At 38.3% G+C, this 13,816-nt stretch overlaps 1 protein-coding gene across 2 annotated transcripts in view; it reads left to right on the plus strand.

The window, feature by feature from the left end:
* Positions 1 to 13,358, plus strand: part of LOC124162235 (transcription factor IIIA-like) — a 53,549-nt gene extending 40,191 nt beyond the window's left edge. The window contains exon 8 of one of the 2 annotated variants that reach the window (XM_046538697.1): positions 5,138 to 7,914. In XM_046538697.1, the coding sequence (XP_046394653.1) occupies positions 5,138 to 5,190 (53 nt within the window). In that variant the 3' untranslated portion in view covers positions 5,191 to 7,914. Of the gene's footprint in view, positions 1 to 5,137; positions 7,915 to 13,157 lie in introns of those variants that run through there. The other variant, XM_046538696.1, reaches the window with a different exon arrangement.
* The last annotated feature ends 458 nt before the right edge of the window (positions 13,359 to 13,816 follow it).

Raw genomic sequence — 13,816 nt, forward strand, 5'->3', positions numbered from 1 at the left:
AAGTATGTGATGTAAAATGCAACAGGCTTTATCCTTGGATATCCTAGGATATCCTAGAAAGCAAAGCATCTTAACTCTGTCAGCTGACAGAGTGAAGATGCCTTGCTTTCTGAGCAAAAATTTAAAGTCTGTAAAAGGAGACAAAATTTGTGAGACATTATTGATAATGATAAGATATTATCAATAAAAGACAGATATTAAAGGAGATACTTTTATTTTAAATTTAAGCATGAGTGCTAATACTCTAAAGTAATACCTATCATGTAACATCACTTTTCAGGTACCTATATTCTGTTTTGAAATTTAGCTATTATATTTTAATTACATAGTGATGATATGAAAGATGCTTTTGTGTGACTGACTCTTTCACAGAGTAATATTTTAAAAAGTGGTTTTCTTGTTGCCTGGAATTAAGTGATATTTTTCTTGGAGCCTATGGCATCAGAATCGATGGAATCGGTATCGGTAGAATCGGAATCGAAATGTCAGAATCGGAATCGGGATCGGAATCGATAAAATTTTGGAATCGACCCATCACTATTTATTACAAAACATAACTATTTTATATTTTTTGTTCAAATAACTATTTCATTTATCTCTAGTTTTGCACTCCTGAATTTTTAAATAAACTAAACTAAAGTGGTAAATAACTAACTCTGTCCATGCTCTGTGTAAAACAGGAAGGCTGCTGGTCTTCAGGTACCTGCTTGTCAGACCCTTATATGTAATCCTCCACAGGCAGCAACCCAAACCGGGCCTATGACAATGGGAGTCGAGGACAATGAGTTTGGAGGAAAACTGAGTTATTCTTCGGCATTAAATAGCATAGCAATATATGCTCATAGGTTTAATGTCGTATTTACCATATTCAGAAAAGTTTTTTTAAATCATGGATAATGACACCAAACTCATAGTAGTTTTATAAAAATAAACAAAGATTATTTTGCTATAATTGCTGATTTATTCTGTTAGCATTGAACTAATATGTTAATGAAATCAGATCTTTTTATTTTTTTTGAGGCCTTACAAAAAATGTGGAAAATGATATCATTGTCCAACATGTTTTATAAAATCTAGAGATGGGTCGAATAGCAGATTTCTCGAACTCGAATATCGAATCCGAATATTAAATCATTGCTTGAATACCTTGAATATTAAATGATGAATGCGGGAATGTTTGACTCGGTTGCCAATGTAGCAGGAAACACAAGATTTTGGGGAGTAATTTTGATTTCCTTTAAAGGATTCGAATAGGAATTTAGCTGATTAATGGAATATTTTAATTTTATGGAAACAATTGGGCATATAGTTGATTCAACTAACATCTCTTTCGAATATTCTAAGGGGGCACACCACCTCACGAAAAATGATTGCATGCCGTCTCGGCATTTACACTGCTACGATGGATTTCTGTCTGATGTATACTTTCTTATCTACCAAACGCTATTTCAGTGGCACACCCATCTGATACTCGGCTTCATCCAACTTCTTATTTTCAACTGGTAGCTCGCTTTACCCCCCACTCCTGCTGTCAAGTGCTAGCGGACAACCTGGGGCATTTTGCAAAATACACGCGCTTCTCCACTGGATTTTCTTCAATTATTTTCATTCCATCTTTGGAAGTTCTCACGAGATAGGAAGATGAATTCGAATTGCTATCAGGGAGAAACCAAATATCCTGAGAAAATATCCCTTCGTCTGTGACTGTAGCAATAGAGATTTATAGCAGAACTCATAAATTGTAACTTCATATATGTTTTCGTAAAAAAATACTGCATCAACTTCTGAGAAGCTCTGCTGCTCATATCGAGTCTTGCCAGAATTCTAAGTCTCCGTCGTATTTTGACATTTATTTCCTCGCGTAAAATGCTTAAGTAAAGTCAGAAATGCATCGCATTTGGTCTTATTCTTTTTTAAATTATGTGCACATTACCAATATTTCAATCCAATAAAGGTGTAATATCAATTGCCAAAAGTCATTGTTAGACACCTTTTGAGCTAATAGGTGATTCATGCATCAGTTGACCTCCAGAAACTGGGAACTTTGAAGCAGGTAGGCTGAAAAAGGTCAGTGGGTGAGAAAAGGGGGGGCGCGAAACACGTTTCTATTGTTCTCGTGTAACTTGATATTTTTTTCGAAGCTATGGTCTTCGTAATATGATCCCTGCGTGAACTGGGACCTTTTTTATTTCAGAGAAGAGGAAAGCCTCAGAGGGGGGGCTAGTGCTGAATGGAGGGGGATAGGGGATCTTGGGAAATGCGCTAATGTATCTATTCCATGATACTCATGCGGCAGTTGACCTCCAGAAATGGGGAACTTCGAAGCAGGTAGGCAGAAAAAGGTCAGTGGGGGAGAAAGAGGTAAGGGTGAAACACGATTCTATTATTCTCCTGTAACTTGATATTTTCTTTTGAAGCTTTTCATTTATGATCTTTGTAATACGAACGCTTGCACGAGCTGGGACCTTTTCACCTTTTGTTTGATTTCGGAGAGGAGGAAAGCCTCGGAGGCCGAGGGCTGATGGATGGAGGGGGTAGCGTATTTTGGGAATTGTGCTACGTAGTTACTATCCCACGGCACTGAGGTTCTCCTGGTGGGGAAAACCAGGGATTTTCGGATTTTTTCACCCAATCATTTTTGGTTCCCCACGTCGAACTCTTTTCACCGCTCTTATCCGCGAATTTGATGTAGTTCGTCAACTTGCCTATAACGGTGCTGCATGCTCTAAATGACTAGAGTTCTTAAAGTTTTCTGAGTAAGCTACCAACGACGTGCGTGCGACAGTGTACAGCGGGAAATTCAAAGTACAGTAAAACTTTGATTTTACGCAGTTGGAGGGACCGAAATATGGGCACTGTGTAAAATCAAAGTGTGTAAAATCAAGAGTTGGTATTGAGGAGGAGTATAGATTTCAGGATAACACTTGCTCATAATTTTTAGAACGCATAGTCATAAACTTTTGTAAAGTTCTTATTTAAGCCAGAACCGGAACCAGAAAAAGTCTCATATGTGAGGTTTTACGGTTTTAGTATAGTCATCCAAATTAACCCCATTAACAGAGAGTAAAATTTTGCTAATACATCACAATGGCCTTACACCCTGTGGGCCTGGGTTCAAGTCCTGGCAATTGCAGAAACTTATCAGAGATGGCCCTATCCCTACTTGAGTGTAATGTGGAGGCCATCTTCCAGTGCACCACTCTGTCCAGCAGATGGGATGTTAAGTCCTGGTCCCTTTGGAGCCTATCATTACAATCTGGCTAATGCCAACATAGGGTTTCTGTCCCCCCAACCTTTACTTAATGGTGCTAATGACCCCAGCTGTCGGTTACCTCCTTCCAAATATCACACCATAGATAATACAGAGCACATAGGACCCGGGATATTCGGAAATTCAGATTTTTCCGGTGTTAAGATCACTTTTTTTAAGTGAGCTATTTAAATAACCACGCAACTGCCGTCATACCGCCAGTGATGAATAAAAAAAATGATTAATAGTCCGGAATAATTTTCCCTCTTTATAATTTTACGCATTAAAAAAGCATTTTCCCATGAAATTTTAGCATTAGTAGATTGAATTTACCGGAAATAGCTTCTCTGTCGGCATTCTTCCGCGAATTCAGCACCGGGACCTTCGACTCACAAGCCGTGTGACTCATCTTCACGTAATATTTTGCTTCCCCATATCTGACAACAACGCCGGACAATTTTTGTATTTCGCTTTAATGGTGTTAAGCCATTACTGAGTTTAAAGGGACTGCCTTATCATTCACGTCTAGAATTTGACTTCAATGATTATATGACGATTGACGACGCGGGTTATTCTCCGAGGGCCTTAACTCCTGTTCCGTTAAAAATAAACGCCACCTAGTGGAGTAAAGCTAATAGCTATTCAAGGTCCAACCATGCTTCATTCAAACCCACTGACAATGAGATACAAGTTGAGTCAGTTCTGATAAGCGCGCCGCGCAAGCAACTTTCCCTCGCATCTATTCGTCCCGCAGATGTGGGGTTAGCCCGCGGAGTGAGACAACGCATGCTGCTTTTACCATCGTGTTGAATCACCATCGAATTACTTCCATACTAGAAGTACGACTATCTTTTTTGAATCACCTTGGAAGCCAATATTTTGGCACGGAAGGATTTTTAACGGCTCATTTCGCCGTTATATTTCGCTGGGGCGATGGAAAACATAGTGTTGGCAAAATTCTAGAAATCCTTCAGTTAGGGATAGATATTCCGTAGTTCATAATTCCGGATTAGCGACCATCTACTGTAATTACAATAAATATGTTATTAACAGCGTCCTTCGATAAGTCACGTCGCGGTTGCGTCTTCGATCTAGAGTAGTCGTCTATCGGTAGGTCTTGGTAGATCTCCACTCTAAGGAGAGTAAAACAAAGAAAGAGCAACAAGTGGTATCACGTAAGGTGATAATGTTAAGATCTCCGGCGATCATCTGTCTTAATGAAAAGTAATTACGTATACACGGCAATTGGCGTATCTTTTAAGTTTTGATATCCTTCTACGGCAAATTTGAACTAAGAGCGATATTCGCGTTCGTAATGTAGCCTGAAATATTACTGAGAGGGCGCAGGGGGAAGCAGTAATTAGATTCGCGATGTTTTTAGTTTCACGCTCAACAGCGCGATGTCATTTCAACCGTTCCTGTATTTATTTTTGTAACTCATTGAGACGAATAAATAACCTAACTTCATATTGCTCCAGTCGGGATTTTCAAAACAAGTCGAAAGACAACTGCGTAAAATCAAGATTAGCGGCCTCTTTGGGGCTGGGGTTATGGTGCGCAAAATTGAAAAACTGCGTAAAATCAAGAGAAGATGTTAAATCGAAGTTTCACCATTGCAATTCCCTATGCTTTACGGCCGGACTTGAGGGTCGCTGCGTAAAAACGAGACTTGATGTAAAATCAAAGTGCGTAAAATCGAAGTTTTACTGTATTCGAAGTATTCGAGAGCGTACCTTTAGCATAATTATTCGAGACCTCGAATATCGAATACTTTCTAGTATTCGATGTATTCGAGTATTGGCGGATACTATTGGCACATCTCTAATAAAATCCATCAAAGTTATTTTACTGTGTGAGTATGAAAAGCTTCCATTTCTTTCATTTCAGAATGGTTAAAACGCGAGGAGGAATTAAAAGAGGAGTGGAACAATCCACCCTGAGGAAGAGTCCTCAACCAAAGTCAGTTCCCTGCGATCTCTAGATCCTCAGGCTATTCCGGAGGACATTCCTCCACCAAAGTCCAGGAGAATGGTATCTTCAGGAGTCATAACCTCCACTGGGGAACTGTGTAGGCCCCTAGGATAGGAAGATGGCAGTGGGACTGATGAGGATGAAAGCAATCATTTCTCCGGTGACACTGTGTGGAGCGATGAATTTTAAGAAGAAGGGAAGCCCTCAGAGGGTAATGTGTTAGTATCCCTAGAATCAGGCCACCTGAGCACTTCTTCGCAAGCCACCCCTGCCAGACTGAGGGAGACCATGTGCACCTGGACTTCTCAAAGATGGGCAAAAGACCCAATCCCATTTTCCAAGACCCCTGGTATGACTGCCTCACCTCAAGGAGACCAACTTTTTCAACCTCTTACTTACAGATCAAATTGATAGTGAGGGAGAGGAATAGATTTGCTGATGAGCTGATGGCACAGAATGTAGCCCCGAAAGTGAGGCTTGTTAAATGGAAGCGTTGGCTAAAGAGGAATTCTTTTTATTCCTAGTTGTCCTTTATTCTATGGGGATCATTCAATTGAGCTGGATAGCTGGAGCAAGGACTTCGATATTACTTTCCCTGCTTTAGGGGATGCATGAGCCGTTACAGGTTATTGGGTATTTTGCAGTGTTTGCATTTTGCCAATAAATCAGAACCTGGTCAGCCTCACCCAAATGACCGACTATAAAATTCACCCCCTAATCAGCCTTTCATGACTCAATGACTAATGCCGTGAACCCATAGCAGAAACTCTGCATTGTGGAGTCTTTGGTTCTCTCAAGGGGGCGACTTGTTTTTCAAATGTTTTTGAAGGAGAATGAACATTAATATGGAGTCGAAATTTAAATGCAAACAACCTTCCGGTTTAGTTCTCAGATTTATCGTTTACACAGGATCTAGTGATGCTGATGTAGGAGGCCGAGGCCTTGCTGACACTGTTGTCAATAAGGTCACCTTGATGCTGGCTATTCATTGTTTATTACAACAGTGTCAATTTGGTCCACCAACTACTGGAGCGGAAGACCTATTGTACCAGAACTTTGAGAATTTATCAGAAGGGTAATCCTCCCCAAATTAATTTTTAAAAATTGAAGAAAGGGGAAGTTGTGAATGCCTTCACTGGAGATGGTATATGTGTCATGAAGTGGTGAGACAAGAGAAAGGTACTGATGATCAGTTCCCAAAATGGCGGTGAAATGATCGATGTCCTCCTTCGAAGGGAGATACCCAGACCTGAGACAATTGCTAGATATAATGAAGCAATGATCATCAATCTCAATTGATCATGCTTATCAGATTATGTCCTATTATCCAATTTGAGTGAAAAACCCTCCAATGGTATAAGAAGTTGGACATTCTTCTTCTCAACAGCTTCTCTTTATACAAGAAATAGCATCCCAGGTTTTCATTTTATGACTTTTGGCTTTCAGTGATTAAATCTCTACTTTCACCCATTTTCACTCACCCTCCCCCTTCAGCCCCTTCCAGAGACATGAGCTTATCAAAGCATCTCCCTCATTCCCTTCCAATTGACAAAGAAAAGCAAGAGGAAGAAAACGGTGCGTAAAGGTGCCAGGAATACCTGAAAATGAGGGTAGGAAAACTTCACCACCAGCACGGTCAGTGAAATCTTGGAAGAAGGCCGACAGGGAAGCCATCAACTGCACCCTCTCCCTCCTGCCCTGGGGTCTCCTGGAGAGCGGTTCCCCGTATGACACTATGGAAGTGTTTTATGACTTTGTGCACGGTGTCACCAATGACTTCGTTCCCTCCCGCAGGATATCGAAGAAAAAACCCAGGTGGCTCACAGCTGAAACCTCCCGAGTTCTTCAAAACAAAAGAGCTGCTTGGAAGCTTTGGAAGTCTTTTCCCAATCCCCACACATATGCCTAATTTTATTCCCTTTGTTGAGTGTCGCGGAATCTCTTACATTATCTTGATTATAGCAATAGCATCAAATCAATTACAGATGACATGGCTTCTAACCCTAAACGCTTCTGGTCATTATTTAACTCGAAACGGAAATCAGCCATTTATCTCCAGCATCCCTTGATTTCTGTCAGGAATGAGGGGGAGAGGGCTGTTAGATTTTATGCTTAAATTTACTCTTATCAGTGGTAAAACCTAATATTTTTTAATAAAAAAAATAAATTGCTAGTTGTTAGTCTCGGGAAAACTCTAGAACGGCTGGATTGATTTGGGTAATATTGGTTTTAAAATTTTTGTGAATGCCCAGGGAATGTTTAAAAGGTGAGAATATTATTCTGTAGGGCCCATGAGGCCCTGAATCATTTACATTAGAAATACGTGTAAAGTTCATTATTAATGCCTGCAGACCTTTCATATTTTGCACTTTTATTCATATATTTTACACTTTGTACACTTTACATTTACATATACACTTTTATACATATGATGATGGTCACATATAGTTGAGGCATATACCATTGGAAAGAAAAATAAATACATATTCTTATTCTTGCAATCGATTTTCATTTTCCTCATGATTTACGGTGAATTAAAAAATATTTATAAATATACTGAAATTTTAGCATTTTCAGCTTACTGTCACTTTGAAGGACTGTCAGTATTGTTTGTGGCTTCAGCCCCGCTAATTTTGCTGCTTCAGTTTTTGGTAAAATTTTAAAAATATGTTTGAATATTACTTATAGCATGAGCATTTTTGGAAAAAAGGGGAACTATATTCAGATAAATACAGTCTGTCATTAAATCAGTCAAAAAATTCATCTGTCATTATTTATTCACTTACTTAATACGCGAAAACTTTCTTTACTAACCTTAGGCTAATTTCTTCAATAACATTATTATGTTGAGTCAGTAATTTCTTTACGTAATTTTAACATAAAAACACTATTTACCCCAAGGTGTGCAAGAGCTTTCTTTTCTTTGATTATTTACAATTTATTTGAAGAAGAAACTTTTAACTTAATTCATGTTGTTATATTTAAGTTGTTGAATTCAATAAAATGTGCAGCGATGATCAGCAAGATGCAGATAATAAGTCGTATTGAATAGGGTAGTTACCTTCATCAAAGAAAATGAAATGCATTGATTACTACTCGTTACCCACCATAAGGGTTTTCATAATAATCAAATTATTTGGTTTTAGAAACCCCAGTTTAAACGAATGGCAATGGTCAATTTTAGCCTCATTTGAAAAAGGCCAGATTGGCACCCATGCGATTCCACTCCACGTGACGTCACAGGGACCTAGTTTCTACACGAGAGGATAGGAGTTTTACATCGTCTGAGATTACCAATGCATGCATGAGTCACAGAGCTCAGGGAAACATCTCTTAATAATCACATATTAAAACTGCCCAAGGTCGGAAAGTTTTCTTTGCTTTATAGGGTATTAATAATCCATATTTAAGCCAAGCGCTACCTGCTAGCAGGGTACTCTGCTACGTGCTAGCAGCCTGCATCATATCAGTGCTCAAGCCGTGCCTCAAGGTCACCTCACAGGGTGGCAGCGGGAACGAGAAATACGTCACTTTTTTTTACCATCATTCCTAGTTAGCCGTTGCGTTTTCGCGCACTTGAAAATTCTTTCTTTTCATTTAATCGCGAAAAATAGATATCGTCATTCGAAAATCTAAAAGCGTGAAATGCGTACTCCAGGAGTAATAATCTTTCGATTTAGGCAATAAAAAAATAATGGGAAACCACCCTATTGCCTTTTAGAGTGAATGAAATGAAGCTGATAGGCTGAGAATGCAATGAGTTCGTGCACATAAAACACAACAACAGTGAACACGACACAATGAAATTGAGGGATTCCACTCAGATGCAGTGCTCCTGTGATCATGGAATGAGTAGCCTTCAACTGCAATCCGGAAGTAGATTATTGTGCTGAAAAATCAGTAACAATTGGGGAAATGAAAAATTGTAATTTTTATTAACCCATTTATGCCCAGTGGGTCGTTTTCGACCCACGGGATTTAAAAAATCCTAGTCCCTCTAATTTGAAGTATTTGTCTACATTGTTGTTATTTTCGTCTTACAGGGAAGCAAGTGATTCATTCCTGAAGTATTAATGCCAAGGATACATTTTCAAATCATTGTAATGTGGGCGTAAAAAAATTCTTCTCTTTACTGCGATTTTCGAATAACTTTGACGTACAATGTAACCAAAATTTTCAAGCACAATCAAATTGACACGGCATGCTACCATACTTTGTATACTCAATTTCATTATTCGGTATTCAATTACCAAACTTCATGTCTCCTGTGTCTGCCACGGGTCATGATATTGGTGTGGGTCGTTTTCGACCCACTGGGCAGATAAGGCTAGTTTGTCGGGCAACTCCAGACGTACTAGGTTGACCAGAATTTGAGCGTTCTCTCTGCTGAACTACGATAAGATTCTTTTGGAGTGCATTAGTTGAAATAAATTTTGGCATGGCAAGGTTAGTATATAATTCCTAGAGGACATATTTTTATTTTATAAACATATTTTTTCCGTGAGCTCATTGACTAATTTATGTCTCTAATTTAGTCGCAAACAGCTGACTACAACAGAAATACTTCACGAGATAGAAGAGTTGGATGAAAAAGGTGTAAAAGATGAAGTATATATTTACATAACTCCTCCAGAAGATGGAAACGAAACATGTGAGGATTCTGGGGATGAAGAATGTAACGATCCTGATCGTCTTTGTGGCCGGCAGCGGCAAGCGGAAGGTGACTTCAACATTGACATTGAAGATGATGGTGAAGTTGATGAGGAAATCAAATTCGTTGAAGAAGAATCATCATCCCATCCTAAAAGGAGAAGGAAATCAACCAAAACCCAAAACATAACACGGAGATGGGTCAGTTGTGATCTAACTACCCCTGTTTGTGATTCTTGGAGTACATGTTTCACACCTCCACTGACTTTATGCTCGTCCAGTCACCCATTAGAGTTTTTCGAACTTTTTATTGATGACAACATCATTACGAAACTTTTTGAGTTCACCAATCAATATGCAGCAGCGAGGAATAGGTGTGTGCAGGTTTCCAAGGAAGATATGTATACATTTTTAGGCATATTGTTCTTGTCCGGATATAACTGGCTCCCAAGAAGAAGAATGTATTGGGAAGAAAAGGAAGATGTCTACAATTCACTGGTGTCTAGAAGTATGAGAAGAAACAAGTTTGAGGATATATTTACGATCATCCATTGTGCAGATAATAGTGCATTAGACATATCCGATCGTCTCGCAAAATTGCGTCCAGTCATTTGTGAACTCAGCAAAATCTTTTGTAGATTTGCGCCTTTAGAAGAATCAATTTCTATCGATGAGGCTATGATTCCATACTTTGGAAGGCACGGATGCAAACAGTTTATTCGGGGAAAGCCAGTGAGATTCGGTTACAAGGCCTGGGTAGCTGCACACCGCCTAGGGTACTGCATCCAATTTGATATCTACCAAGGGAAAGTAAAGGAAAAAAGGGTTTTCACTTCATCAAGAGGGCTCGGTGAATCTGTGGTGATGGGGTTTGCTGAAATCCTAAAAAAAAACTATCCACTGCTGAATTTCTCCCTGTATTTTGATAATTTTTTCACTTCTGCGAATCTAATACACGAACTAACAAAATTTGGCTATGGTGGAACGGGAACCGCTAGAGTGAACCGAATTGATAACTGCCCCTTGCAGGATGTTAAAGTGTTCAAAAGAAATGAGAGAGGTAGATATGATTATCGTGTATCCCGGGATGACAATATCAGTGCAGTTAGGTGGATGGACAATAACGTTGTCACAATGCTATCTTATCAGTTTGGCGTCGAACCTCAGCAGAAGGCAACGAGATATTCAGCATCCGTAAAAGGAAGAATTGAAATTCCACAACCCCACGTTATTGCCATGTACAATCAAAACATGGGTGGTGTAGACCAAATGGACAATAATATCTCTAATTACCGTATTTGCATTCGTGGGAAAAAGTGGTACACGCCCATATTTCTCTGGATGATGGATGTATGCATGAGTAATGCATGGTGTCTCAGCAGGACTTATGGTATGAAACTGGACAGTTTAGCATTCAGAAGAGAAATTGTAATATCATTATTGAAGAAATATGGTATTCCACCACAACGAGCAGGACCAACGAGCAAGTTTGCACCTCCAGAGATAATCCGAACGAGTGGACCGCACCATATCATTCTCACAGATCAGCCAAGAAGAAGATGCGCTTTATGTCGTAGTAAAACAGTAAAATCATGCCATACATGTTGCATTCCTTTGCATGATAAGTGCTTTGAGGAGTATCATAAAAATATCTCTGACTGTTAAAACTTAGAAGGAAATAAACAATTCTTTTATATGCATAACATCTTAAAATATTTTTTTCAAACAAATTATCCCAAAATAATGCAAGTTAATTAAAATTTCAATTAAAAAACAAAACACAACAAATTGCAAATCATAAAGCAGTTGTACCTCAATAACTCTGAAGAGCCTATTTGAAAACGATCCAAGAGTCAATATCCTAAATGTGCTCACCAATGCCCAGTGGGTCGAAAACGACCCATGTCATAATTTTTAAGCAAATGCTACAGGATTTTTTTCAATATTTTTTCTGTTGTCCAGAGGAATATTAAGTTCGAAAAATGTAAAAAAAGTTAAATTTTTTTGCAAAAAAATTAGTGGGCATAAATGGGTTAAATATCGTTGTCAATATGTATTGTAAAGCATTAAAATACAGCAGTGAATGCTCTGTATCATGTTGTGCGGGTGGAAAAGTAAAATTGTCGCAATTGGTGCCAACTCCAGATCCATTATTCTCATTAGTTTCTAGGATGGGAAATGATTCTAAACACTTCTTGGCCAACATTCAAGAATCGTTGAAAGACTTGTAGAAGTACTTGGAATAAAATAAATAGTTATGATCAGATTCTTGGACTCCTCACATATTTTAAAACCAAAATTAGATGAGTAGGTTTTGCTGAATTTGAGTTTTAGCGAGACAAACAAACAGCAAATAATTTTTGTATATACAGTGGAACTTGGTTATAACGTCATCAAAGGGACCAGAAGATTTTTAACGTTATATCCGAGTGATGTTATAAAAAAAGCAGCCTTTAATCTGAATGAAAGGACAAAGTAAAGACGCAAATTTTCTGCTACATACAACACTGTTTATTGAAATCTACTCGTACATTGGAATAAATGATATTCACAATTATATATTTTACAGTCTAATAAAAACCTTACTTCACTGTCGAAAAAAATCTGTGATCTTCTTTTGAACGGTCCTTTCAGAAATATAAATTCTCTCCGTTGTGCAACAAACGTCTTGAAGCGGGCTGAGTGTTGAAGCAGTGCAGCAGTGAAGCACTTTTGAAACCTAAGAATCGCAAAATTTTTGACGCTATACCCGAGCGTCGCAATATTTGTCGACGATATAAACGGGTTTTGGTACAACAAAAAATGTTCAATTTTGGCTGGTCTGTATAAAATGTGACGTTAAACCCGAGTTGATGTTACAGCCGATGCCGTTATAACCAAGTTCCACTGTGTATATATATTGTGGATTGATGGAAGTGATATGAAATTTACCTGATAATCTATAGTTTTCATAAAAATAACACCAATTTCAGGGTAAAGTAAAACCATTAAATAATCTCACGGTGTCTCATATTCTCCCATTGTTGGTTAGTTGGAGGCTATGGTATCATCATTTTGGTTTTACATATTGGTGGTTTAGTACCAAACCATATAAACTCTCTTCCCAGCCAAGGCATTAGAAATCAGCAGGAATAATTTGCATCATGCAAATTATTCCTACCAATTTTCAAAAATTTAATCAATTAAAAAAAATAATTTAATATTGAATTACTATACATATATCCTTTGCTGTTAAAAATATGCTAATCTTTTTCTTCCCATCATTTTTATTCTTTTTCTCTCACAGTGTGTGAGCCTGGCACAAGTTCTGCTGAAACCAAAGAAAGTCCTACGAACAAACCTGCAACTCCAAATGAGAAATGTCTATGAAATTTCTACATTTGTTGTGATGTTACATTCTTGAAAACCTGGCACAGGTGAAGATTTCTTTGTTATTTGTTTGAAATCTCTGTGACTGATGATGAATAAAGTGGAATAGAGTTGTCAAGTTAGAATTTCCTTGATAAGTTAATAGAAGTTACTCTTACAAATAGAAAATGTAATTTATTATTTTAGGACAAGCGTGAACACATTGTTATACATATGTTAGAGTTGACAAATCAGTTCATCAAAATCAATTGGGGAAATGAAAAGTTCTATTTTTTGCTAAATATCATCATCAATATTGCAAGGCATCAAAATACACTATAGTAAAAATTTATGTTCAAAGTAAATACAGTAGGAAGATTTACATGATGCATCAATATCACTGAATCTGACTAAATATATAAAGAAGTATTAACCCTTTCGCTGCTGTTCAATCTCTGAAAACCTACTCCTCACATGCGAAAATGTTAAAATGCATTTCCTGGGCCCATGGAGCAGGTACTTCCAGGATGGGTGTGGTACACCCTCCGAAGGGTCGCTAATCCGCGGCCCTATCCTTGACGAGCTCACCCACGCAGG

Source organism: Ischnura elegans, chromosome 7 (genome assembly GCF_921293095.1).
Source record: "Ischnura elegans chromosome 7, ioIscEleg1.1, whole genome shotgun sequence".
Lineage (NCBI taxonomy): Eukaryota > Metazoa > Arthropoda > Insecta > Odonata > Coenagrionidae > Ischnura > Ischnura elegans.